General features: G+C 47.1%; 3 protein-coding genes across 3 annotated transcripts; 2 read left to right on the top strand and 1 right to left on the bottom strand.

The window, feature by feature from the left end:
- LOC112893525 (protein SGT1 homolog) lies at positions 1 to 5,376 on the top strand. The gene is made up of 10 exons (XM_025960904.1): positions 1 to 293; positions 1,536 to 1,605; positions 1,714 to 1,838; positions 2,054 to 2,183; positions 2,294 to 2,390; positions 2,468 to 2,533; positions 3,407 to 3,545; positions 4,529 to 4,611; positions 4,722 to 4,826; positions 4,982 to 5,376. The coding sequence occupies exons 1-10, from the start codon at positions 131 to 133 to the stop codon at positions 5,087 to 5,089; spliced, it is 1,086 nt and encodes a 361-aa protein (XP_025816689.1). The 5' UTR covers positions 1 to 130; the 3' UTR covers positions 5,090 to 5,376.
- Positions 5,377 to 5,571: 195 nt separating this feature from the next.
- On the bottom strand, positions 5,572 to 14,101 carry LOC112892461 (probable WRKY transcription factor 27). The gene is made up of 5 exons (XM_025959620.1): positions 14,051 to 14,101; positions 13,831 to 13,901; positions 6,941 to 7,654; positions 6,609 to 6,734; positions 5,572 to 6,247 (listed from the first exon to the last, which is right to left on the bottom strand). The coding sequence occupies exons 1-5, from the start codon at positions 14,099 to 14,101 to the stop codon at positions 5,791 to 5,793; spliced, it is 1,419 nt and encodes a 472-aa protein (XP_025815405.1). The 3' UTR covers positions 5,572 to 5,790.
- A 6,730-nt stretch (positions 14,102 to 20,831) lies between these two features.
- LOC112895858 (kinesin-like protein KIN-13B) lies at positions 20,832 to 24,978 on the top strand. Its single transcript, XM_025963855.1, has 12 exons — positions 20,832 to 21,072; positions 21,168 to 21,338; positions 21,828 to 22,010; positions 22,125 to 22,232; positions 22,344 to 22,421; positions 22,508 to 22,589; positions 22,669 to 22,828; positions 22,921 to 23,223; positions 23,335 to 23,553; positions 23,635 to 24,094; positions 24,162 to 24,227; positions 24,303 to 24,978. Exons 1-12 carry the CDS (start codon positions 20,977 to 20,979, stop codon positions 24,480 to 24,482), a joined length of 2,106 nt encoding a protein of 701 aa, XP_025819640.1. The 5' UTR covers positions 20,832 to 20,976; the 3' UTR covers positions 24,483 to 24,978.
- The last annotated feature ends 1,518 nt before the right edge of the window (positions 24,979 to 26,496 follow it).

Raw genomic sequence — 26,496 nt, 5'->3', positions numbered from 1 at the left:
ACCCCATCCCCATCCTTCCCCCCTGCCTACCTAAGACCTCGATTATTCTGCTCGCTCGCCAAGTCTACGGCCGGTCGTCTCCACCCTCTCGCCCCCAGCCACGCAGCCGCCGCAGGCCGGAGGGGGCGCCATGGCCGCGTCGGATCTGGAGAGCAAAGCCAAGGAGGCCTTCGTCGACGACGACTTCGAGCTCGCCGCCGAGCTCTACACCCAGGCCATCGACGCTGGGCCCGCCACCGCCGACCTCTACGCCGACCGCGCCCAGGCGCACATCAAGCTCGGCAACTACACTGGTGAGGCCGCGCTCGTCCCCTACCCAGCCTGCCCCCGCCCTCCCGCTGCCGCCCGGCCGAGGGTCCGATTCGACCGCGGATATATGTGGTGTCATGTGCGATTTGGTTCGGCCCGCGCGCGGGTGTCCGATGTGGTCGCGATGGGCTGAGAACTCGGGATGCCGTAGGGCGGCGGTCCTAGGAGGAGAAGGCTGGTTCGAATCGCGGTTTGTTGTTGAGTTGCGGGCTATCGCGTGCGATTCTAGGGTGGCTCGGTTCGGGAGGTCAAAGTCAACCAGAGTGTAGGCCTGAGTGAGCGTGGGTTCATTTGTTGTGGGTGTGGCGGACTAGCATCGTGTGATTTAAACTTCAAGGAGGTTCCTAGGTGACTGGGTTGCTGAAATGACCGTGTTGGGAGTCTGATTACTCAGAATTGACTTGGTTGTTTGCTGTTGTTTCGACTATAGAGGATGAAGATTCAGATTGTCTGAAATAGCCCATACTGACGCTTGGGACGTAGCTTAGTGAATTGCATGCATTGCAAGGCCCCTAATTTTCGTGCAACTGTGCGTTGTAACGTATTATATATCCCAAGTTCCCTACTTGTCTTATTTATGTGTGTATTGGAAGTTATAGCTCAAGTTCCCTATTTGTCGTCTTGTCGCGTTGTAAGGTATAACCCAAGTTCCCTATTTGTCTTGTTCGAAGGTATTACCCAAGTTCCGTACTTGTTGTGTTGTACGGTATATCTCTAGTTCCCTACTTGTCGCGTAGCTATGCTTGTTCTTTGTTGGGTGTTAGTTGAAATGTGGCATACATGTCAAAAATAGTAGTGGGACACAATGGGTGGCTTGTGGCTTTCAGCAGCATGTTGAAAAAAAAAAGAATTGTCAAATTTTTGGGAACCAAAATAAGAAACTACTTTGTGATTACTGTCATGCAATATTGTATCTAATGAGAAATGGCACATGAAGTTTGACTTTCTGAATTTTGTTATCAATGCTATATGATTCTCTACTGTCATGGCACTAGTTTTGCTTGTAATAAGAAATGGTGTGTAAAAGTTGGTTTCAGTTACATCTGAATCAGTGGGAACCAAATAAGATCTTAAATGGTGCTTTAGTGTCATTGCAATTTTTTTGTTTGCAATAAGAAAAAGCATGTAAAGTTTGGTGACTATTCATACTAAGCATCATTGGTTACTGATTTTTAAAATAGTAAATCTATTGCACTGAATCTGAATGCATTGATTTTGTATTGCAGAGGCTGTGGCAGATGCTAACAAAGCGATTGAACTTGATCCTACGATGCATAAAGCCTACTACCGAAAAGGGTTAGTGGCACTCTTCATTTCTTCAATAAAAATTATACATGAAAGGGGACTCACATAATCCCATCTGCTGCATTTTTATCTATGTAATAAGTTATTTCCTGTTTACAGTGCCGCATGCATCAAGCTTGAAGAATACCAAACTGCAAAGGCTGCTCTTGAATTGGGTTCGTCCTATGCAAATGGCGACTCAAGGTTTACTCGTCTGTTGAAGGAATGTGAAGAACGCATTGCTGGTGAGCAAACAGAACATTATACCTCTTAATGAGTATATATATTTGCAGCATAGGCAATATTTTTCACTTGCGTGTGCAGTGCGGTGGATGCCATTATTTGTGACATGCCCTGTTTGTCACACTCTTGTCTTGTCTGAGAATTTTTTACATCAGCCTTGTTTTATCATAATCATCTCACAGGCTCCATACTGGTATTTGGTTTATTTTGTGTGCAGAGGAGGCTAGCCAGGCACCAGTAAAGAATGTTGAGCCATCTGCCACTGCTACTGTTGATGACAAAGAGGATGTTGCGAATATGGAGAATACACAGCCAGTGGTCGAACCTCCAAGCAAGCCCAAATACAGGTAATTTGTGCCAATTCCTTCGACTCTTCATTTTTTATTACCAATACATTTTTTTTCTTTCTTTGTTAGTCCTTTGCTAATATTTTCTCTTAATGTGCAATGTGCTGCAGGCATGACTTCTACAACAGTGCCACAGACGTGGTTCTGACAATATTTGCTAAGGGCGTTCCTGCTGATAGTGTGGTTGTTGATTTTGGTGAACAGATGGTGTGTTCCACTCTCTTACTGTTGTAATTCTCTTGTGGCTTAGACTGTATTCACTAATGTATTACTTCTCATTTTAGTTAAGCGTATCCATTGAAGTCCCTGGTGAAGAACCATACCATTTTCAGCCCCGTCTGTTCGCTAAGGTACTCAGCAGTCTACTATTTCGACTTTCTTACATGCAATGCATAAAATGGATTGAACTGGTATCTCTCTCTCTGTGTGTGTGTGTGTGTGTGTGTGTGTGTGTGTTATCTGTTAAGGTGTTAGAACCTGTAGCTAGCATGTTGTTTTCATGAGTCAAGACAAGGGTCATATATAGCATATATTTATTAGTTACAGTTGTTCCAACACATTTAAGCTACTGGTTTTAGAGTAGAAAATTTTAAAATTTGGAGAAATAAAATTAGACCATACACATATAAGCATCTCTTTGCTTTCTCCAACTGTTTAAACATAGGCAATGGGGCTTCAAAGAAAGATGTTGGCTTGTTTCATTCTTAAATTAGCAAGTCATGTGCACAAGGGAGGTTTTCAATGGTACTTGATATTTGCGTGATTTAGCTAAACAGGTTAGCTGGTAAACATAATAACTATTTCCTCCAAATACTACCCAGCTCGTTTTTTTTTGTTTGTCAATTATCACATAAAATGCAACAAATGCTTGTTTTGATAAGTAACATATATTGGACCTGCACTGTTGATTCCAAAAATTGCTTTAACAGCAATTTGTTGCTTGTTTTTGGTTCTATTTTTTGTGTTAGAATTATTTTGTAGGAGTTTGTGATAACTGCATGAGTTGCATTTTTGTTCTCTTTCCTTTCTGGAGTGACTTCTAAACCAAATAAGACCTGATACTTCTTTTGGTCCTGTTGACATGGGGGTCTGTTGCATTGAAGTTCTATAAAGCATTGTTTTTCAAATCTAACTATGTACTGGAATATTTTTGTAATTATCTGGGTTTATTGCATATCATCCATCTATATGTAATTAATTATGTTTATGCTGCTGGAAATTAGATTATCCCAGAGAAGTGCAAGTATCAAGTCTTATCCACCAAGGTTGAAATACGCCTTGCCAAAGCTGAGCAGGTGACTTGGACTACCCTGGACTATAGTGGCAGACCAAAGGCCCTTCCCCAGAAGATAAGCACGCCAGGTAATTCCTTTGAAACTGTTGCAATTGATCACATCCATGTAGCTACATGTCTGATTTTTTTTTTGTTTCCCCTACACGAAGTTTGCTGACATGATCTTCTCCCATCATGGAGAAAGCTTAAAAGCTTAGTCAGACACCTTTTTAGTGCTGCCTTCGAGATCTGGGTAGCCCATATGGAAAATAGACCAGATCAATCAATTGTTAAATTTTTCTATAGTTCCATTGACATCCTTTTGGGGTCGTGGATGTTGGTTTGTGGATATTTGAGTACTTTTACCTATGTATCCTGTTGCCTTCGCTGCTCACAGCTCCATCCCCTTCCCCTGCTATTAGATTAGTGCGAACCCTACCACCTGAAACTAGTTTTGTGACTTAACTTTGGTAAGAGTAGATATCAGATTGGCTGCTCAATTTGTTCAAAGAACTGGTTTTAATAATCCTGCATTATGCATGAAATGATCTGTTCATCATTAAATAGGATTTTGGTATTATTTCAACTCGCTACTGCATACTATAAAAACAGTCAACTGTGAATTGTAGACTGTTTCATATCATTTGACCTAATTTATCTGTTGAGCTATGATTTGAGACCAAGAAAAAGAAATGGCATATGAGTGTTGCTGTTTATAAAAACATTGAAATTATGTTAGCATATAGTAGTGGTCAACCAGCAGTATTGTGTGGTTAGGTAGCAATTTGAATCTGTTCATTTCCTTAAGAATTTGGTTGGTTCAAATAATGTTTGACAAAAGTTGCCAAGTTCAGTTGAATAAAGTTGAAACATGATACTTTCATAATGTCCTGTTTCATGGTTCAGGGATGGTCAGTGATCAATTAAGCTTATGCAATTGGGAACTGTATACATGATCGACTGTTTGAGATGAACATCTTTCTGTAGATAACTTTGGTCCACTGGCAATCTGGAATTATTTGATTGAACTGTCAGGCTTTTGTTACTGAGAGATTTTATTTATGTCGTGCAGCTGAAACGGCTCCAAGACCTTCCTACCCATCTTCGAAGTCTAAAAAAGACTGGGATAAATTGGAAGCTGAAGTCAAAAAGGAGGTTTGAGCACAATGCCCAATTGCAATATCCACAATGCCCAATTGCAATATCAATATCAGCGGTGTCTAATTTCTCAATTATGGCTGAGTTGCGTGATTTGTGACTATCAGGAGAAAGAAGAAAAGCTTGATGGTGATGCTGCGCTGAACAAGTTCTTCCGCGACATCTACAAGGATGCCGATGAAGATATGCGGAGGGCCATGATGAAGTCATTCGTACGTGATCTTCACTCTTCACCCCCCCCCCCCCCCCCCCCCCCCCCCGCCTCCCTCAACAGTGCTTTGGAACTAGCCATCTTAGGTTCACCAAAATTGATAGAGCAGTATCTCTGGTACTTACACATACCCTTTCTGGGACTGTTCCTGTACAGGTTGAATCGAATGGCACGGTTCTCTCAACAAACTGGAAAGATGTTGGATCAAAGAAGGTGGAAGGCAGCCCTCCTGATGGAATGGAGCTCAAGAAGTGGGAGTACTAGAGTTGGTCCACCCCATCTTGTAAATCCGGGTCCCGCGAGACATCATGACCTAGTTGCAGACTTGCTCGTCGCTGTCAATTCACTCGGTTGGATTTTGTGCCATGCGCTTGGTCAAGTTTCTGCATTTGTAAGGTGTCTGTTTGACGCTCTAGCTTGTCTGAGTACTACCTGTCCTAGTTCTGCTGGACACATAGGGTATGCTATCTCTGTGGTATCGAGTGCGGAACACATTTGTGGTAACTGATACTGCAAACTATTATATGTGAAATGTTATCTTTTTGGCCTTAGATTTTGCGTTATTGTGGAATGACGTCGCCAGCGTTTTCAGTACTTGTTCAATTCTTTCACCACGGGACACTTGAACCCTGAATGGTTGCCCCTTTTCGGTGGGCACAGGGCATTCGTGTGTTGGTGCTTTACTTGTTTTCAGGATTTTGCCAGGAGCGTGTGCTCGCTGACTCGCTGCTCGGTACAGTCAGGACTGAGGTAGCACCTAAATTACATTACAGGGGTGCAAAAATCAATGCGCACCGACTTCTCGGAGTTTACGCAAGTAAGCAGATACAAACAGCTTCTAGTTTTGGGGATCCTGTCTGTCAGAAACACACACACACACGAAAGACGCCTATACGTCGCTTCTCTTGGAGTCAGGATCTTTCTCTGCTGCAGTTGATGGTTCTGATCTGACGGCCCAGCTCCTGCTAGAGCGAGAGCCGACGTCCCAGCACGCCATCCCCGTCGTCGATGGCATGCTCAAAGTCGAAGTCGTCGTCCACGGGCGCCAAGAGCTCGTCCAGGTCCATCCCCGCGGGCCACAGCTCGTTCTCGTCGTCGACGGCCGCCATCTCCTCGCCGCCAAACTCCAGCGCCGACTTGCCGTTGCTGTCGACGTCGCACCTCGCCGCGTCCTCGGCGGCGGCGCCGACAGAAGGGGGTCCCTGCTGCTCGTGGTCGTGGCTCTTGGGCGACGAGGAGGCCGCACCGGACGACGACGACGACTTGTGGCGCGTGGTGCCGGCGAGCGCGTTGAGCTGCGTGGGCACGGGGTGGCAGTGCTCGGCCATGTACGTGACGATGAGCACCCCGGGCTTGGCCGGGCTGCGCTCCACCAGCTTCCGCGCCATGCACCCCTTCATGCTGCTGCACTTGTAGTAACCCCTGCAGTCAAAGGCGTGCGTTGATTAGCTCGTGTCCGTTGAACAGCCTGCTGGGTCGTAAACTGCAAGCACGCCGTACTGCCACCATGTACTGCAATGGAAATGTCTTGTATTACACATGTACGGGTGACGTGCAGTGCGACCGACCTAGTAAGCTCGATGCTCAATTGGCATGGCGTGCATTGACTTTTCATTTTTCTCAACACTAGGGCATCGATGTCACGAAGGGTTTGCATTTTCGGCTTCAGAAATAAGAAATGGTCAATGGCGTTGGGATCCTACCAAGTTGAGTGCTCTGCAGTCAACGATGATAAGCCTTGTCTACCGTGGAAAGCAGGGAAGGCGAGGTCAAAGGCAGTTACCGGGGATAAGGCGAGCCCTTGATGGGCTTCTGGCCATACTTGCGCCACGCCCACGGGTCCGACGACGACGCGCCGCCGTCGGCCACCGGCATCTCGCGCACCACCTTCTTCAGCTGGCTCTTCTTGCTGCCAAACCACAACCGGGAAGGGGAAAAGGAAAAGGGAGCAATAAGCCACCGCGCCTCATTCTTCTCCAAACGAATCATGAGCAAAAAACGAAATTTAATTTCGAATGGAATCTTGCACTCCAATCTGTGTCGGCATCTATCTATGCGGAGGCAGGATGCCTAAACGACGGAGCGCCCAGGCAGGGTTTGGTGGTAGGGTAGTACCTCCGTTTAGGCCGCGGCGTGCGCGCGCCGGCCTTCCGGCCCAGCGGCACCGCCCTCTGCTGCGCCCCGGACGTCGAGGCCGCCGCCGCCGTGGGGAAGGAGATCATCACCTCGCGCTCGCGTGCGTCGTCCCCCGCCGCGCGCGCCCCCAGCGGCGGCGGCGTCACCGGCAGCAGGAACGGCTTGCGGTCCAAGTCCAGGTACTCCAGGTCGTACAGCAGCGCCGCGCCCTTGGCCGCTGGCGGGGGCGGCGCCCGCTCGTGTCCCTGCGCCGCACGCGCGGGCGGCGCCGCGGGCTCTGCTGGCGCCCCCTCCGCCTCCGCTGCAGCTTCCGCTCTCAGGGCCGCGGCGGCGCCGCGAGGACGTCCAGGCTCCGCCGGTTGGTCCGGATGGGCGACGCTGCCGCAGCTCCTGACGACGGCCTGCAGGTCCCAGTCGTTGAAGTGCTCCGCCATGACGAGCAGCAGCACGGCGCGCATGAACAACGGCGACCGGCCTTCCCAGCCTTTGACGGGCCGTGGGGGGACGCGTGCGGCGTGGTGCTCGTCTGGGGAGGAGGAGGAGGGGATGGGGTTGACTTTTGGCACTGGCACTCTAGCAGCAGCCGGGCCCGGCCCCGCGCGCGCGCATATGTACGCGTACGTGTACTTGGACGCGCCGGCCGGGTGGATACAACGCGGTACGGCGTGCCCGCCCGCCCGCAGCCCCGGCCGCCTCGCCGCGATGCCGAGTCAACCCCGCCGCGGCAAGTGGTGGGCACGGCGGCAGCGGCGGCAGGGATAGAAGATCGCGCCCGGATTTGCACGCCCCTAGGCGAGCGCATTTATATATATATATATACATATATATATATATATATATATATATATATATGTGTGTGTGTGTGTGGCGAGCCGCTGCTCCAGTGCTGCCATGTACACTTGTCAAAAGGGGGCGGGGAGGCGGGGCCCCCACGCCGGTTGTCGACGTCGTCGTCGTCGCCCTTTCGTGATGTTCCGTTTGACTTCCATCCAAATGTCAAAAGGGAGAGGAGAGAGAGAGAGTGGGTGCGGGATGGGATGGAGCTCGAATCTTCGAGCCCGCTCACTCGCGTCATAAAGAAGGCGTGGCGTGGGAATAAAACGCGAACTATAAAATGTTTCTTTTTCACAGTCGCACACCTCTTTTTTCTTATATATATATTTGGGTCCCTATTATTGGTCGCGCTTGACTGGTAGCAACCGGAATCCGTCAGGTGTCATTCTCGTCCCGATCTGACCCTGCGCAAATGTCAAAGGGCAGAGAGAGCCAGAGACACAGGGTGGGAGAGATCCCCGTAGCTTATCGGGTGGGGGCCAGGCGGCGAGTGGCAAAGTGACAGGGGAGCGCGGCGCTTTTTGGCCACCAAAACGACGCGAGATGGGAGTGGAGGATCGGAGGGAGGAGGGGGCAGGACGTGCGCGAGATCTCGCCGCGCTGCGGCCGCCCGGTGCGCGCGGGGCCGGAACACGGAGCAGGGGCCTGGAGGGTCCCGGACCCGGCCGGTGGACGCCGGCTTCATTCGTGCCGGCCCCGGCGATCTCCCCCGATCTTGTCCAGCGATCCGCCGGCTGGTTCCGCGCCGACGCGCGAGAGGTCTAACCAGCGGGCTCGCGCGCGCGCACGGCGCCGGCCGCACCCCCACCGGCAGCAGCGAGGAGGACGGGTCTCCCGGGGCGGAGGGCCTCGGCCGGGTGCGCGAGAGCGACGGGTTCGGATAAGTTTGGTGTGCTGAACTGAAAAGAATACGCTTCTACCACTAGCTAGCTAGCCCAGTGCGTGCGGTCCCGGCCATGAACGTCGCCGCTGCCTCCTCCACGGCTCCAGCTCCAGCTCCAGCTTGTTAGGTCGGGGCGTGCTCGAGCTCATCGGCTCAACCGATGATGCAACGGATGGTTGACACGTGATTGCTTTTTTAAGAAGGGGTTGCGATCGGCTACCGTACCTGACGTTGATTGAAGCAGAGCTGGCATGCCCGGTCCGGTCCATCTGCACCTTTTCAAGTGGCTGGCCAGCTTGCATGCGGTGCGATTAGCAGTAAGAGGATTAGAGGTCCGGGATGGAAACCGGGGAGAGGAAGCACCACAACTTTGGTTATAGACATGTGATTGTTTCCTTCTTCTTAAGAGATGATGTCTTCCAAGTTAACGATGAAACAACGACCGGCGGCTATACGTGGTATTGTTGGATAGGGGATGAACCATTGGTGTAACTGATGGATGACACTGCCATCAATTTCAGAAACTGTTTTCAATGAAATTAGTTCACGTACTTGACTATTTTGATCAGTACCCATACTCATGGACCCCGTGATTTGAACGGTTCATGCAAATAACATATTAATGTCTTCCAAACATCAGCTTAACATATCTATTAATTCTTGAATAACCTCAACTACCGAGTTTGTCGTCATGCCCACACTGCAAAGTGCAAACCGCTTTCCTAACAGAGACTATTGGACCGCGACGCCCAACAACGAAGGGCATCTATCCTGCTTCCAGCTTGACCCCTTTACGATCACACTGCTCAGAGTGGGGTTTGCAGCCCTTCGAGATGCCGATCGATTGGCCATATGCCTCTCCGCCTCTCCCTGTCCTGGGCGTCGTCTCCTGCACCGTGAGAGAGAGAGAGAGAGAGAGAGAGAGAGAGAGAGAGAGAGAGGAGGACCCTTGCAACCTTGCCGATCGAGATGCCGCCCTTGCACATGGTCAAATGGTTCTACAGCGCCGCTGCCGATGACACCGCTAAGCGACAGTTTTGGGAGACAGGCGCCTGATCGAGCTCGGCAAGAGGCCGGACGCTGCTCGCAACGGCGAGGTCACGTCGTCACCGGTCGCTGGTCGCGAGTTGCGGAGCTCGGTGGCAGCGGAATCGTATGCTCGTGTGTGTGCATCGTCCCATGGTCACCGTCAACCTGCTGTACCCCCGCCGCTTTCAAGGGAATTCCGCCGCACGACGACGTCGTCGTCGTCATCACCTACTAGGCAAGAAAAAGGGTTCTGAATTAAACTGAAAGTGCATGAACAAAATTTGAGAACTGGGAATACGGCTGATGTAGGCGCACGTACGGCGAGAAAAAGTAAGGGACAAAGCCAGGTCCACTCCATGGCGCTCTTTTTCTTTCTCGTAGTGGCTAGACAAGTAACACGACGCTTTTGTAAGATGTATCAAACTATCAATAGTTCGGTAACGATGGAATCGATGGTACTTAGTGCTTGTGGTTTCTTTAATCTGTACTACGGTTTAGTGCTTACGTTAGTCAACCGGAATGCTCAGTGAGCCGAGTGTGATTCAAGAGAGGGCCGGGGAGCTGGTCACTCCAGTGGGCACTGGCCGGGCCGAAACTGTATGGGCCTGTTTTGCAGAGTTAAGTTACATAAGGACCCAACGATAGACACTCGCAGGCCGCACCGAATGTCCACCGAAAGTACACAAGACGCCCATGGTCGAGTAGCACTCGAATCAGACCCTAAATGAGAGCTGTCTCTCTCTCTATATATTTTACAGGCATTCAAATTTACTCCAACTCCAGCCGTAACTCTCAATTCCAACTTATAATAGAGGGCTTCCTAGAGATCCTCTAAGAATAGAGGGTGAAGGAGGGGATTTGGAGACCTCCCCAAAATAGAGGGTCAAGTAGAGGGTCTGATGGAGTGCAATATTTTAATTTAACCCTCTAAACTTGAGATAGGGGGCTGTTTAGAGGGTCTGCTCAGCGTGCTAGATGCGCCACGGTAGGGTGGTTGGCGGTGGCCAAGGCGCCAAGCGGGGCGTGAACGCGAAGGGTATGATGCCACTGTGGCGCGGCTGGTAGCGCCGGTATGCCCTCTTGCATCGCAGGTTTGCACCAGGTGGTTCCTCCTCGTGGCCTCGGGGTGCCCAAGGTGCCAAGGCGGTGGCCACAGTGGCGATGCGACTCTGTTTCTACAATGGCCTGCAGAACATGTTGGAGGCCAATTAGTTGGGGGTGGCGGTGAGGACGGAGTTGTGTTGAGGCGGATGAGGATCAAGTCGTGGTATCAGGATGCAGGTGACCACGGTGGCGGATGGTGGCCTGGCAGGGCTATACGGCAGTGGCAGATGCGGAAATTCAAGATTAGAGGTACATACGGTATTAATGAACCGAACAATCATCGCATATAAAAGATAAAGATTTATAAAAATAAAGGTTAAAGTTAGATTGTATAGTAGAAATGGTTTCTTAATCTAATATCCATACAATATTTTGAAATTGTTAACTCATAAAAAAATTACAAATTAACTCGATGAGGTGGCTTTCAGGTGGCTTTTGAAAATGGTGATAATGTCTTCATCAGCAACACATAGAAAAAATCCCTTCACATTAAATAGAACCAAACAATCATTTAAGTATTGGTCCTCCATGCTATTTTTACGCTTGTTCTTCACAAAATTCATAGCTGAAAATGCCCTTTCAGCACTGGCCGCTGCAACTCTACGCCCGCCGTCACCACCGTGCTCCCAGCTGCCACGGTCGCTGGCTGTGCACCAAGCCAGCAACAGCAGGCATGGCCCCGCGGCCGCAGTTGATGTGCCCTCCATGGATCCATCAGATCAACAGCCGGCGAGCTAGCATTGACCTCTATGCTCTTGCGCTCCTCCGCCAGGCGCCGGCACACAGCCAATGGCCAATCCTAGGCTCCTAGCCTAGCAGCAGTGCAGCAGCAGGACACAGATGAGGAGAGGAACAGGCTTCGGGATCATGCCGTCGCAGTCTCGCGGAGCCGCGTTGGGGATTAGCATCGTGAGGGTGAGGCAGCAGGCTGGCCCACGGGCCTATTTCTCTAATTCGGGCTCAAATTGACACGATCTAACATAGTTATCTGTATGTATACCTACATATATACATACTTGCTGCGAATTGGATGTAGATCTGTACACCCATGCATCTCTACTGGTTCCGCACCTGCTGTACGCCAGTGGAGACTAAGAAGTTGGCATGAGCGTGTCGCCACGGAGAAGGTGGCCTCTAGAAGCGTGTCGCCGACGTGACCTACACGATGTAGTGGCGGGCATTCCCGCATGTCGTTATTAGTTGCCGTTATGGACTACAGAACATGATGATTGCCTTCTCATGGTAGCTGGAGGTCCCGTGTGACATTTACCGTGAGTATTAGTGTTCGCAGCCAGATCTCGCTGGATGTGTGGTCAGCATGGAGACCGTTAGAGGCAGTTGCTCATGTATGGGCTTGGCGGCTAGCCATGCATGGCAGTTGCTGGTGCCGGACAATCTTGACAGCAATGGCGGAAGCAATGATACTTGTAATTAAATCAAGCTCTGCAACATATGGTAATACGCAACACAGAAGGAGCGAGCGTTTATGCAAACATGGGACGACCATTTTAACTGTGGTTCCCGTCTTAGGGAGGGCCTTATAGATTTGCATCATTCTTCCATAACGCATGTCGAAAGCATGTGTCTAACGATGCAGAAGTCGAATGGACAACATTTTTGCTTGAGAGAAGTGCGTACACATTGTTTCATATGTATATGCGAAATATATGTGCGTTGCTCAGCTTGTGCTACCCCATCGAACACAATAACTACAGTAATATGTCTAAAGCCACAAGAGTGCCTATATCCTTTAATTCTCTTTTCTTGCCGCAAACAATTGGCAAGGGCACATTATCTAGGTGACAGAGCATCGCATATTACTGTATCGTAATTAAGTTCAGAAGAAGAAAGATCATAGACATAATTCAATTTTCTTGCTCCTAAAGTATATATTTGTTTGATAACTGCACACCATGTTATGCTCAGGATGCGGACGTTAATAGGTACAAGACCAACACAACGATGAGGAAACAAAGCCCCATGATCGGAAAATGGTGAAGTTCGGCAAACACAACATCTATGATCTTGTTCTCGGTAGTAACTTACTTGACATCCTCCACACCACGGATCCTGTTGGAAATTAAGGTGGCCCTAATACCCACTAAACTGAGGACCAACACCTAAAACATAACAACCCACTCTAGAGTCGGTCAGCCTCTTTAATTTCTAGTTATTTAGTGTAATGAGTCCTTTTGACGGCAGAGCTGCTTTTTCACTTCTGGGTGGCAGAGCCTACCAACAGCTGAAGCTGGCTTCCGGGTGACAGAGCCAACCTTCGATGGATCACAACTTACACACTAAGTACTTAGAAACTATATGGCTTAACCAGGAGACTAACACTTACGAACAAGACGTTATTGCAACATGACAATACTACACATGAGAATACAACACACCCTTCTTTAGTGGCTAGCCTACCCTTCTCTCTTACTCTCTTCTACCTAGCACTACTATACCCTTCATCTACCATGCTCATGGTTGAATGCCATGGCAAGGGAGGGGTCTCTATTTATAGGCCAAGGAGGATCATGAAATTAAGACAAGTGTCCCATTTCTAGAGAATTCTTAAATATTCTAACATTTTCTAATTTTATTTATTACTAATTCTAGAGTCCTCCATGAAAAATATCTCCTTCTTGCATGGTGGAGAATACGGTACAAGGTTGCCTTGCATTCCTTTCAACAGATTCTAATGTGGAGTCTGAAAAGAAAGAGAGAAAATTAGCTGATGCGAGGACATATGTAACAGAAACTATAAATAGCAAGACTGAAAGACAGCAACATCCAAAAATATTTGGTCCATCATAGTATTCATAGCTGACCAAGCATATTGTAGACAATAGAAGTGAATAGGGAATGGTGTGATCAAATGAAGAATTTCTGAAAACAAGAAAGAAGGTTAATACCTGTCTCGTCCAAGGGAACCACCACCTCCATCTCTTGGGTCCTCATTCGGGTTTCCTCCTCCTTTCATGCCTCCTCCAGCCTTGCGACCTCTACATCCATTTCCTCTTAGTACCGTTTCAGGAACTCGTTCTCATTCTTCTCCCTTTCATTGTCAGCTTCCTTCTGGATGAATGTCAGTCTAGTCTGACACAGGAAGGAGCCAATGGTACCACAGAGCAATCAAAACGCCCAGCCGAATTTTTGGTCTATGCATATCAAGTTATACTCATCATTGATGCAAACTTCTACATATTCTCAGTAAAATTGAATGTTCACCGCTGAGACCAACTCACCTTTGTTGATCCTACGATGGCGAGGCATCTGGCAGGGCATGGTTGGTCCATCGGCAGAATTTTGTTGTAGCAATGATAGTAAAAAGAGGAGTAAACAGAAAGTGGAAGAACTTAAACCAATTAGCACCAACCAAACACATATGTATGAATATATTAAATCAGCACCAACCGAACACATATGTACGAATATATTAAATCAGCACCAACAACTTGCTGATGCTACTGCACTGCTGACAGCGACCATAGACGGTGGTGGTTCAACGGCGTGCGGCTGTGTAAAAGTCGGCACAACCTCGCACACAAAGAAACCTAATCTACAGGGGGTGGGAAAGGAGGGGACGAAGCACTCACCAAGGTGTAGTCGGTGACAAGATGGCAACAAAGGCTTGGGTGCAGAGCTGCTCTTGTTGCCTTCTTCCTTGATCCTGAGAGAAGGCACGGAGATCGCGATGATGAGGAAGTAAAAGTTAATAAATGCTCGGGTGCTGCCTGTATTACTGAAGGGTTCGGCTCTACCTTGCAGCTGCGGCGACGGCGCCACTGAGAGGGAGAGGACCTGGGTGGAAAACTGGCGGTGCAAATACTTGAGCCAGGTAACATGGCGTGTCAGGGTGCTCAAGGTGATGCCTTCCTATTAGAATAGGCACATGGAGCAAAGGGGAACAGAGGAACTGCCATGCCAGACGCCCCTAGCGAGGTTGTTTGGGTGGGTCCCAGTGGTAGTGTGACAGAGATGAGAACATAGGGGAACAGTACTAGTACTGACACACTCACAGCCCTGGCGTGTATAGAGTGGTGGTGGAAGATTCCCTAGGGCCCATGTGTCAGAGTTTGCGACGAAAGGGTAAAGTTGCTGGCTTGCTTCTTTTGTGAAGGCATTTTGTGCGTGCGCTCGGTGCTGGCTGGACTCGCCTGCGCTCTTGTCGGCCTTCGCAATCAAGGAAGAAAAGGAAGGGAAGGGGAAAATGTTGGGCTGAAATGAGGGTTTTGGTTCCAACCATGAAGAAGCGGCGGTTGCAAGGACTAATGACTTTCCAAGAACTAAAAGGATAGAAAAAAGATACAAACAGTAGGATACAAATGGCCCTAAACCATTCTCAAAGTCCAAGAAGAAAAGAAAAATGAAAACAACAAAGATAATGGGTTGAAGCCAAGTCAAAGCCCACAAATAAATGCATATAGTATACTATAAAGGAAAAGGTTTTCCTAAAAAAATGAAAATTTTAATTTTATCTCACTCAACTGTCACAGAATCTCTTATTAACATAACTGCTGGCCTTTAAATATGTTATGTTGATACGATGCACTGATGCCTGATAAAAGTATGGCAAAGGTCAAGAGCCACAACAGAGCATCCTTTTTACGATTCTTGCAAACTTTACATCAATTGCATTTGACGAATCTGTTTTCCTATTACAAATTTAATGCACTCATATTGATGCAACTAAGAAATCGAAGGCATCTCTGGCATGCCTATTTCTCATTTTGTTACTTGATTCCGCATCTCGTCATCTCTGAGTAGGGGAGAGAACTTGGAGAAAATATCTTTATCCAATTATGCTTCGGACCATAGTTTGATTAACTATTGGTTGTATGCTGCTGCCTTTATTCAGGCATCGCCATTTAGCTTATGTCAGTAGTATATGGATGTACAAGTGTATAGATGTACTATTAGTTGATAAAGTAAGGATCTTGCACGAAATCCATATGTAATATGTAATGCCATGCAATAATTTAAACATTAAAGGAGAAATATCTTCTATTTTTTGCACAGAAAAATACCTTCTTGAAAGGTTAAATTGATTTGGATAAGGAAGCAAAAGTTTTTTATGCCGAATAACAGGAATGATATTCTCTATAGAATGCATAAGGACGAGGAACAAAAAATAGTAGCGAGCACCCATGTGTCATGAGAATATTGTAGTTGCGGCAAAGAAAATGTGTTCCTCTAGATGTTAATTATGTGTGGCGTTCGTGCAGCCTGGGAACGCAGCACATCTGGAGTCACAAGAGTACGGGGGTAGATACAGATGGAGCATTGGTGATCCATGAAGAACTAAAGGCACATGATGATAATGTTTGGAGATCAAAATTATTGGAACTTAGGTATGCCAATGCTTCACTTGCTAAAGTTATTTTGCAATCATACAAAGAAACATCAAGAGGGAAGACACCGAGAAAAGTGAATAAGAAAGAGGAGGTGCATGGTTGCATCAAATCTGCAGGGAACCTCCAACTTAAATTTGAGAAGTATGAGCCGAAGGAAGATCAGATCATGTCACAAGGACAGGGGAAGAAGAAGGCTCGGAATGGCAGAGCGCAAAAGATCCAAGAAAAGTGACACACAACATTTCAGTTGCCTAAGACAAGTATGCATTAAGGGGGAGTGTTGAAAATAACAATACATACTTGAGAAGGTTCTAGAAAAAATTGGAATTGGCAAGAGAGAGGAGTTGCCATGCTTCATGGCAATAAGATAGGAATTCTAAAGAATGAGATATTTAAACCCCATTCGGATCCCTCTAGATTTTAGAGTCAGCAAGAAGCTAGATTTGTTCAAATTCATGGATTCCATAATATATACCATCTGGATTAGAGAATTTATGGTAAACTTAGAAATATTTGGATCCCTAGCTGGATTTTGGAATCTAGATTCTAAAATCTAGTGTGATCCAAACAGGACCTTAGCATGGTTGGATAAAGATAAGAAAATTCTAGAGTTAGATATTTTATAAAAAATAGTGTGAAAAGTTGCAACATGGCAACACCATAATATCCATGAGCACCTACAAATAGAGGTGCTCCCCTCCTCTCTTGTCATACCATGGTAGAAGAGGTCTTAAGCAGGAGATGGTAAGGTGGCCATATAGCGTAATTGTGTTATGATAGGGTAACCATACAAAGAGTACAAGAGTCTTGTGTTGTACTCAGTTATAGTGAATAAAAGTTTAAGTTCTCTTGTATAGAGTTGACCTCCCGTGTTGGTGTCTAGATGAAGGTAACTTTGGTGTAGTGTGGATATATGGTCCGCAGAAGAAGTGGTATCATACTACTTTGGTACCGCTTCTCGGAAGTCGGTGTTAAGGTTAGGGGCATCGATTTCTCAACAAGGCACGACACAAACACTCAGAGAAACAAAACTATTGTACGGCAGTAGGAGTATGCAGTACATATTAATAATAAATCAACATAGTCTGGTACACAAATAAACATACATGCATCGACAGAGGTATGTGCATAATAAGATATCTTAACCTGACTAGCTTAATTTACTTTGACGAGTTAATTTGTTGAAGCTCGTTTGATCCGAGTGTTGTTGCATGGGCCTCCTCCATAGCCCCGCTATTGGCATACAAGTAGTGGAGCGTCTCTACTGTAATGTGCGTGCCGATGATTAGAGTAAAGTAGTTGATCCAAGTGTCAGACTCGAACAAGATGCCTATCTTCTCCCGTAGCACCTCAAGCTGGTGGATCTTCGCCTTGTGCTGTGGGTCATCGCATTAGCCGCAGCGCATGCCTATGCCGCCAGCGATGCAAGCTCGATCGACAACCGCCGGCGCGAGGTGGCATCGGCGAGATACAGCTCCAGCGACGGCTTGCATTGGCAGCTTCCTTAGTTTCCACGGTAGGCTGATCAGGGCAAAACTTTCACAAGAAGCGATCTACTTTAATTTTCTTCGAGAAGACCTTTCAGTTTTGGTTGCTTTTCCGGCAACGGCAGCAGCAGAAAGATTATTTGTAGAGACTAGAGACCGGTTGTGTCCTTTAGTGCTTTAGTTGCAAAGTCCCAACCGAGCTCCGAATCCGACCTGACTTGAAGTTCTGAGCGGAGCAGTGGACCAGCTCCAACCGGATGTTGAAGACTGAATGGTCATTCTAGGCCGCTGGCTCCAACATTTTTTACTAAAAAGTTTTATTAGAATAAAATAAATTTTTGAGGAAATAGAAAAGCTAAGAAAGGAAAAGATAAACTCAGAATGCATATAGCAAATTGAACCTCAAAAAAGACAATAAACTCGTGAGCACCCTACGCTCAAAATCAACGAAATGCTTGCTCCTGCACTTTCAATCATGTGGTCTTCCCATTCCAAATTACACCGCGGCTTTTTTGCTTTTTATTTATTCGTTTGGTTTAGTGACCCGGTGACTCTACCGGGCCGAAACCGTATGGCCCATTCCTTCCATTTTTGCGCTGTCAAGGGCCTGGTTTGTAACGTTAACACACCTTCATAGGTGGCGCTTGTAGGCCCGCACGGATGCGCTTCTGCTGCTGTCGCTGTCGTAGCAACATTTCACGCTGTTCGTGGACGCGTGAAATTCCACGTGTTGGAGCCGGGGCCTTTTGACCTCTGCAACCGTAATGAAATGAACCACGTGGCAGCGGGGGTTCCCAGGCGTTGGATCACGCCGTCTCGCTTATTCTGTTCTGCACGAGGGGCGAGCATGCGAAACCGATCGGATTTCCTCGGCCAATAGAGTGAGGCCATCAACCATCATGATACTACTGTACTACCTTTCATCGGCGACCGTAATAAGTTCATGCTACGGGGGTAAAGAAAAAGTTACGCCGTCTTAAACATCACTCCACGCAAGGACAAGGTACATCAATATCGACCGGGTTCTTGTAACCAAACTAGCCTTTCTTTGATACGACGACAGATTTTGTCTCTACGGGTTCACGTGCGAGGGAATTTGCTGCCTCGCATGCCTGACGATCGCCTTGGAGGCGAGACGGGACACTGGAACCTGGCCTTTTCAGCACGGATGGTTGCAGGAGCGGTGCTGGTCACGTTGCATTATATATTTAATACTAATTAGAAGTATTAAATATAATTTAATTGTAAAACCAATCGTATAAATATAGCCTAATTCATGATACGAGCATATTAAATTCAATTAGCCCATGATTTGATCATGTTGTGCTATAAGAAACACATGCTAATGGTAGATTAATTAGACTTAATAGATTCATCTCCTGAATTAGCATCGGCTTATGCAATTAGTTTTACAGTTAGCTCCGATATCCTTCTATTTCGCATCCAAACATCCGACGTGAACCGCACTGAAAATTAGTCTATGAATTCAAGCACCCTCTTAATTTCTACTCAAACGCGCAGCCAAACTGGCTATAAGCCCAGAGCCCCCGTAACTACTTCGATTTTGTTTCATCCTCTCTGCCTAGCAAGCCGGCCTGTGCTTGATGCTTCAGCTTCCACGGCAAAATGCCAAGTTTGCGCGGAGGTGGGGAAGACAAGCGGACACAATTCCAGCAATCAGCGGCAGTATGGTTCAAACACTTGGACCTTTTGGGGACGAAGTGCCAGGAACATGGGCCGCCGGGCTTGCGGCAATATACTAATCATACCCACTAACACAACGGAGAAAGAAAATGCAATTAGTATAACGTCTAACTGGACTGGTTTACGTGTGGGCTGGTGATTAGCAGCATTCTCAAAGAAAAATATTAACACGCTCCCAAAGATGTTGGCCCACACGCCAGAGACGGAGCCGGCGGAGGGCCGCCTCCGTACGGCGGGGTCTCGGTCGCCCCAGCGACGCATCACCTGCCGGGGCCGCCCACGGACCGCCACGTGCCTGCGGTGAGATGGTCTCTGAGAGCCTTGGCCACTATTTTGTATTTTCTGTTATAATGTATTTGTAAATGAAACAAAACATGACATTGTGAAACTGTTTCTTCAAGATAATAAACTTAATTGTACACATAGTTTACGACTCCAATGTGAAGATCCTTGAAAGATGCTCGAATTTGATATTTAAAAAAACTTGTGTTGGAGCTATGCCTAAAATTTCATATTTTCGTAACTAGAGGAAATACTTGGTTCCCTTTGGTTTGCTATCCCATGCCTAGTACGACGTCCTCGCTTTCAAGATTTGCCCGGCAACTAAGAGATACTACCATTCTATTGTAAAAACAAAATATGCTCCCTTTCAAAAAAACAAAACCAAACAAAAGATGCTAACATTCAGCTATGAATCATGAATCTCAAGGTAAACATGAGTTTTCTTGTTAAATTTACGATTGGTTCCTACATTTTTACCATCGTAGAAAACATGAAGAAAGTCATGATGTTGATAGCCCTCCACAAAATGTACGAATTTTTTTGAAAAAGAGGGGATAAAAAAAATCACCACTCCACCACAGTTCGAAAAGATTAACTAGAACCATCTTTAAAATATCTTTAACTAGGAAAAGTATCCTATTATTTGTTTAAACACAATATAGATGCAAATGTTCACAAATACATAGGCATAAAAAAAATTCTATCATTTTCGGTTTCCTTATCGCTCATTGCTAGTAGTTAGTCCATACTTCCATGTTTTCTCCGATAATCTAGAGATGCTATGCTCGGTTCGTTTTCAAAGAAGAAGAAGAAAGAATACCGAGAGACGGTAGCATTCCACCAGCACCAGGCATCACAAAATCACAGGAACCTTGAATTTGTGAATATATAAATAAAATCGAAGAAAGTCACGGATGTCGATAGCCCTCCATAAAATTGGTGAAAATTTTGAAAAGAAATGATAACGAGACCCCCACTTCACCAACCAGCCGGCGGAGACAGGCGCTGCCTAACAAAACCCCCCAAAAAGCAGCTGAAGAGAAAGGTCCCCTCGCTTCAAGAATCAAGGCGCACCCCACCTTTTTTCGTCTCTAGTCTCTACCTGCTGCCTTGAACTCCACTCCAAATTCAAACTCGGGGGCCTCCACGCAACGTCTCGCAAACCACAGGGTGCAATCCGCAAAAGCACCACCCCCCTCCTCTCTCCGTAACAGAGGCCAGTCCACTAGGAGCGGCTCCTCCGCCTCCCGTTGTCCCCTCCACCAGTCCCCCTCGGGCCTCGGCCTTCTCCCTTACTCCCCACTCCACAGCGTCGCCCGCCCCTGTATTTCGCCGGCAGAGACGATGAACGGAGGCGGCGGGCGGCGGCGGTACTCCTCCGAGCAGCTCCTCTTCGACGTCCCCGCCAATGCCGGCGCCGGCCGGTGGGCGCCGCAGCAGGTACGGCCAAATGGCTCGTCGAGATCTGCATGGAGCCCGGGTTTTCCGGTTTCTTCTGGGCTGAGCTCATCGGAGGGATCGCTTCGTGTGTACAGCGTGGCGGGGTGCGGCGCGGGGATGGGGAGATCTTCGTGTCGGTGGAGCCCGCGACGCCGGCGCGGCTGCACGGAGGGGACGCCGTGGCGGGGGACTCGCCGGGGCAGAGGCAGCAGCTCAGTCCCGGGCTGCTCGATCTCCACGCGTTCGACACCGAGTTAATCCCCGATGTGAGCCTAATCATCTGCGCACTTTTCTTTTTTTTTTGCTTGCTGCTTCTGTTTAGGTAACCTAGGATGATTGTGATAAATCGTACTGTTCGAGAATGCTGTCGGCATGCTGGATCTGACGTTCTGATTGTCAACGGTTAGGGTCATGGATTCACGAAAACAATCGCTTTTATCTGTTTGTTGAATTGATCATCGACTTGGATAGCGGATGCATTTTTCTTGGTCTTCTTTTAGGCGTACTAATTTGCATGTGCAGGGTCCGGAATGTTAAACAAATATAGATTTGGTAGAATCATGGTTGGTTGTTGAGATGGGGCGCCACATGAGTATGCTAATATGTTACTTCAGCTGATGCTATGTATTTAATCATTCATTGATTTGCTTTTAATCCTAATAATAGTGCTGGCAATGTACTATTGCAACAATGGATATTCCACATTACAAAAATATATATTAGCTTGAGCTAAAGTTCATATGTTATTTATACAGTTTCAAGTACCTGGGATGTACGATGGTGCCCAAAGTTTTGGCTGCGGAGGAGGTTTGGATGATTCAGATATAAGCTTCGCAGCAAATAAGCAGATGAGCAAGTCTACCATTTTCCCTCAAAATAATTACCTGACAGCCTTCCCTGAGAATGCGAAGGCACCTGTTGCAAAAATCAAAGTGGTGGTATGTTTCTATAGCTTTGCTCCACAGTTGCTGATGAATAATTTATTATTGGCTTAGCTGAAATGCCATAATTTTCCCAATTTTAATAGTTTCAATGTGACATGTCGAATGCAGGTGCGGAAAAGACCACTTAATAAAAAGGAAATATCAAAAAAGGAAGAGGATATCATAGACATTGAACAGAGATCAAACTCTCTGACTGTCCATGAGACTAAACTTAAGGTTTGCTTGTTTTTCTTCTCTCTTCAGTATCTATTGTCTATATTCCTAAGAATAGTTACTTGCTTCTGCAGTTTTCACTTAATACTCAATGTCTGGCACATCATTTCACAGGTTGATCTTACTGAATATGTTGAAAAGCATGAGTTTGTATTTGATGCTGTGTTAGATGAAGATGTTTCAAATGATGAGGTTGGTACAAATTGCATAACCTTTTTCATTAGTGTTTTTAAGTACTGTAAATTCATTCCCAAACACTGTCTTCCTCCAAATTACAGGTTTATCGCGAAACAGTGGAACCTGTGGTTCCAGCAATTTTTAATCGAACAAAAGCAACTTGTTTTGCTTATGGACAAACTGGTATATGCCTGTCCTACTCTAGATACATCCTATGTCTGCAGAATACTTCATACCATTTCAACTAATATCCTCCACTCAGGTAGTGGAAAGACATACACCATGAGGCCCCTTCCTCTTAAGGCCTCTCAAGATATCCTGAGATTAATGCACCATACATACCGCAACCAAGGGTTTCAATTATTTGTCAGCTTCTTTGAGATATACGGTGGCAAATTATTCGACCTACTCAATGATAGGAGGTGAGTTGCCACCCAATCTGTGATGTTCAGGAATGGTTCCTATCTCTGGGTCTGCTATTTCTCACATTCTGAATATGTATTGCTTAATGCAGTAAACTTTGCATGAGAGAGGATGGAAAGCAAAAGGTTTGCATCGTTGGTTTACAAGAGTATAGAGTATCTGATGTTGAAACTATCAAGGAGTTGATTGAAAAAGGCAGTGCCACCAGAAGCACTGGTACAACTGGTGCAAACGAAGAGTCCTCAAGGTCTCATGCCATTCTTCAGCTTGCTATTAAAAGACGTGTTGATGGCAATGACTCCAAACCACCCAGACCAGTCGGCAAGTTGTCCTTCATTGATCTTGCTGGCAGTGAGCGTGGTGCTGATACAACTGATAATGATAAACAAACAAGGTCACCTTTCATATTTTCTGCCCCCCCCCACCCCACCCCCCTAGTTTGGAGCAATTCATAAATATATTGGCATTTTGTGTACTGAACTATCCTTTCTGAAATGCAATGCAGAATCGAGGGTGCTGAGATCAATAAAAGTTTGCTTGCCTTGAAAGAATGCATTAGAGCACTTGATAATGATCAGACTCATATCCCTTTCCGCGGTAGCAAATTAACAGAAGTTTTGCGTGATTCATTCATTGGAGACTCACGCACTGTCATGATATCATGCATTTCCCCTAGTTCTGGCTCTTGTGAGCATACTCTGAACACATTGAGATATGCTGACAGGTGATTACCGTACCTCCATTCTTTCTGTTGCTATAACTGCTTATCTCCTTATAATATAAGCAAGGCTTCTTATTTTTTCAGGGTGAAGAGTCTGTCAAAAGGAGGCAATGCAAAGAAAGATGTGCCTTCGACAGCACCTTTAAGAGAGTCAAGTCCTTCCCCACTGCCTTCAGTTGTGCCCTCTTTCTCTGGTTCTGAGCTGATGAATGATATCACCGAAAGAAGTGATTTTGGTTGGCCAAAACAGCAGCAGTATGTCAAAGAACAGCCAACTCCCACATTTGCTGATCGAATGCCCAAGGTGAAGGAAGGGGTGGAGTTCAACTCACTAAATGGTGTTTATTTCAAGGAAAAAAGAAGCAAGGGTGGCATGGCACCAAATATAGCTGAAGTACCAGATATAATGTACCAGCAGAAAAGACAACCAGCAAGGAAAGCCAAAGATTCTGCTTTGGATAATACTATGAGAAATTCCATTGCTTACCCAATCAGAAGGGCTGAGCCAGACGAAGAAGATGAGCATCTAAATGATCTCCTCCAGGTAATGCGATTGCCTCTTCAAGATTATCTTGATGCAACATGACTGATACTTTGGATAATTGCTGCAGGAAGAGGAGGATTTGGTTACCGCTCATAGAAAGCAGGTGGAAGAGACTCTGGACATCCTAAGAGAGGTTAGTACCCTATGATTCTGCATCGCCGCATCGGGTTGCTGAATTATTTTGCTCTAACACCTTTGCCTTGATCAGGAATTGAACATATTAGGGGAAGCGGATCAGCCTGGTAACCAACTAGATGATTACATTGCAAGACTAAGCAGTATACTATCGCAGAAGGCTGCTGGGATTGTGGATTTGCAATCTCGGTTGGAGCAGTTCCAGAGGCGTCTGAATGAGAACAACGTGCTGCTATATGCTCAGTGCCCTTGATTGTAGATACTTCACATTCATCCGCTACCGTGATTCCTCCCTCTGAGGTGGACAGGTGGGGCACCTATCGGTGTTTGCCATGCTGCTGCAGTCCTAAAACCTCAGTCGCGTGGCCAATGCAGAAGCAGAAGTGCAGAACTAGATGGCTGGTTTCACTTCTTGCCATGATGGTTTGCTGGTTCTTGGCATGACCTGTTCCGTGACCTATTTAGTACTAGAGGTTGCGCCATCCTTGTGTTTGTGCGCTCCATCCATGTGTATATCTGCGTGTCACATTAGTACCTGCTGTTTGTTACTCAACAAATACCTCTTTTTCCCCTGATGTATGAAGAAGTCCAGTGTTATCAGTTTCTATCATCCGTCTACACACACCATTTGTCTGGGGCTACCTTGTTTGCTTACCTGTCGACGTTCATTGTGTGAGATCCACTCCTGTCACCTCAGTACATTGTTATTATTCGAATAATTTTTTTTATACAAAAGCAGATCATCTTTTTAGCTGCTTTTGGTGCTTTCCGTTTCAGGTGGTGCAGGTGCCATTTTGCTTCTGCCTTGATGATAATTCAACTGGTGTATCAACGCAAGAACAACTTGGCATCTGCACCAGCTCATAATCCAGCTTATAATTCAACTTGGGAACAATTCGTATTCCAAAGTTCATGTTTAGTGGCACTTAGATTGAAAAGGTCTTATTCTCAATCAAGTCAAGAGTTCAAATTGTGTTGAGGGGTATAGTAATGGCTCTTGTCCTTTTTGCATCTACATAACGAAACCTTGCCAGTGAACTGAATTCTGAAAGGATCACAGAAGCATTCTTCAGAAAATGCAAAAACAATGGCTAAGATATGTTGTGATGCCAACTTTCTTCACTGGGAACATCTGGTTTACTGACCAAACAACTGTTATTGCTGATGATCGGAGTTCGCTTGCTGTATCACCGGACCATACATAACTCTACTTTCACTGATAGTACTTGCCTGAAAATTCCTGATTCCACTACTACTACTAACTACTAGTCTGATACGTAAGCAAACCAATACGGATCCGTTGGCGCCATGGAGGAATGCATTCTCCGCCTCCTTCCTGCGCACATCGGCTTGCTTGTCGAGGAAGACCTTCCCGACGGAGAAGATGCTGAGGGTTATCATCATCCATGGCATGCTCCGAGCACGAAATCCTCGCCGGCGGCGCGCGAGGGCCGGCGCGGCCGCCGAGACGACGCGGCGTCCCCGACGCTCGGACCCCGCGGACTTCGCGAGGCGGCGGGCGCAGGCGCCGAGAGCGCCAGCCATGGCTGTCGCGTGTGCGGATTCAATTCCGAGTGCAGATCGTCACCTACTTACACCCACCCCTATAAATCCTGGATGCACACCGACGTCCGGTACGTCCCCGTCCAAGAAGAGAAAGCACCTGAACCCAACTCACGCCCGAACCAGCAAGCAGATTGCAGAACCTCATTGACCACAAACAAGGAGCAATCTGATCCAGCCGATTCTTCGCAGCCGAGAGAGATCGGCCATGCAGTGCCTGGCGCGGGCCGTTGCGCGGAGCGCGCGCACGGCGGGACGGAGGTTCTTCGTCGCCACTGGCGGCGGCGCCCCCCGGAGTTACGTCAACAAACAGATGCGGCTCGCTGCCTCTCGCGCCCTGCGAGACCGCAGCACGAGTTCGGAGCGCCTGTATCAGCGGAGGTTGCTGTCCGAGCTGCGAGCGGTGGGGGCGCAGGTGGGCAAGCTGGAGGACTCGCTCGGAACCGAGATGGGGAGACGGTTGTGTGCGATCATAGCTGGCGTCCCAATTGCCGAAACCTTTGAGCGAAGCGTTGGTAGTACGAAGAAGAAGAAGGATTGTCGTCCGTGCAGTTCTTCGTGATAGCAGCATTAAGAAGTTGTTTTCTTCTGGACTGGTATTTTTCGGATTTTTAGGCAGCTCGATGTGATGGGAGGGTGTTGTTCTTCATCTATGTAATGGTGTTTTGTATCCAGCGATCTCTCCGATGGCGGCCTCGATGAAC

The sequence above is a fragment of the Panicum hallii genome, chromosome 5 (genome assembly GCF_002211085.1).
Source record: "Panicum hallii strain FIL2 chromosome 5, PHallii_v3.1, whole genome shotgun sequence".
Taxonomy (NCBI): Eukaryota; Viridiplantae; Streptophyta; class Magnoliopsida; order Poales; family Poaceae; genus Panicum; species Panicum hallii.
The sequence above is the reverse complement of the archived record's forward strand: the minus strand, read 5'-3'. Positions and strand labels throughout refer to the sequence as shown.

Excerpts from the sequence above, each read along its gene's own strand:
- LOC112892461 (XM_025959620.1), bottom strand. The coding sequence starts at position 14,101 with ATGGACCAACCATGCCCTGCCAGATGCCTCGCCATCGTAGGATCAACA. Across the intron at positions 7,655-13,830 it reads GAGAACGAGTTCCTGAAACG|GCGGCCGGGGCTGCGGGCGG; the intron begins GTACTAAGAGGA and ends CATCGCGGCGAG. Across the intron at positions 6,735-6,940 it reads ACGCCGCGGCCTAAACGGAG|CAAGAAGAGCCAGCTGAAGA; the intron begins GTACTACCCTAC and ends GTGGTTTGGCAG.
- LOC112893525 (XM_025960904.1), top strand. The coding sequence starts at position 131 with ATGGCCGCGTCGGATCTGGAGAGCAAAGCCAAGGAGGCCTTCGTCGAC. Across the intron at positions 294-1,535 it reads CAAGCTCGGCAACTACACTG|AGGCTGTGGCAGATGCTAAC; the intron begins GTGAGGCCGCGC and ends TTTGTATTGCAG. Across the intron at positions 2,391-2,467 it reads TTGATTTTGGTGAACAGATG|TTAAGCGTATCCATTGAAGT; the intron begins GTGTGTTCCACT and ends TTCTCATTTTAG.
- LOC112895858 (XM_025963855.1), top strand. The coding sequence starts at position 20,977 with ATGAACGGAGGCGGCGGGCGGCGGCGGTACTCCTCCGAGCAGCTCCTC. Across the intron at positions 21,339-21,827 it reads ACACCGAGTTAATCCCCGAT|TTTCAAGTACCTGGGATGTA; the intron begins GTGAGCCTAATC and ends TTATTTATACAG. Across the intron at positions 22,233-22,343 it reads TCCATGAGACTAAACTTAAG|GTTGATCTTACTGAATATGT; the intron begins GTTTGCTTGTTT and ends ATCATTTCACAG.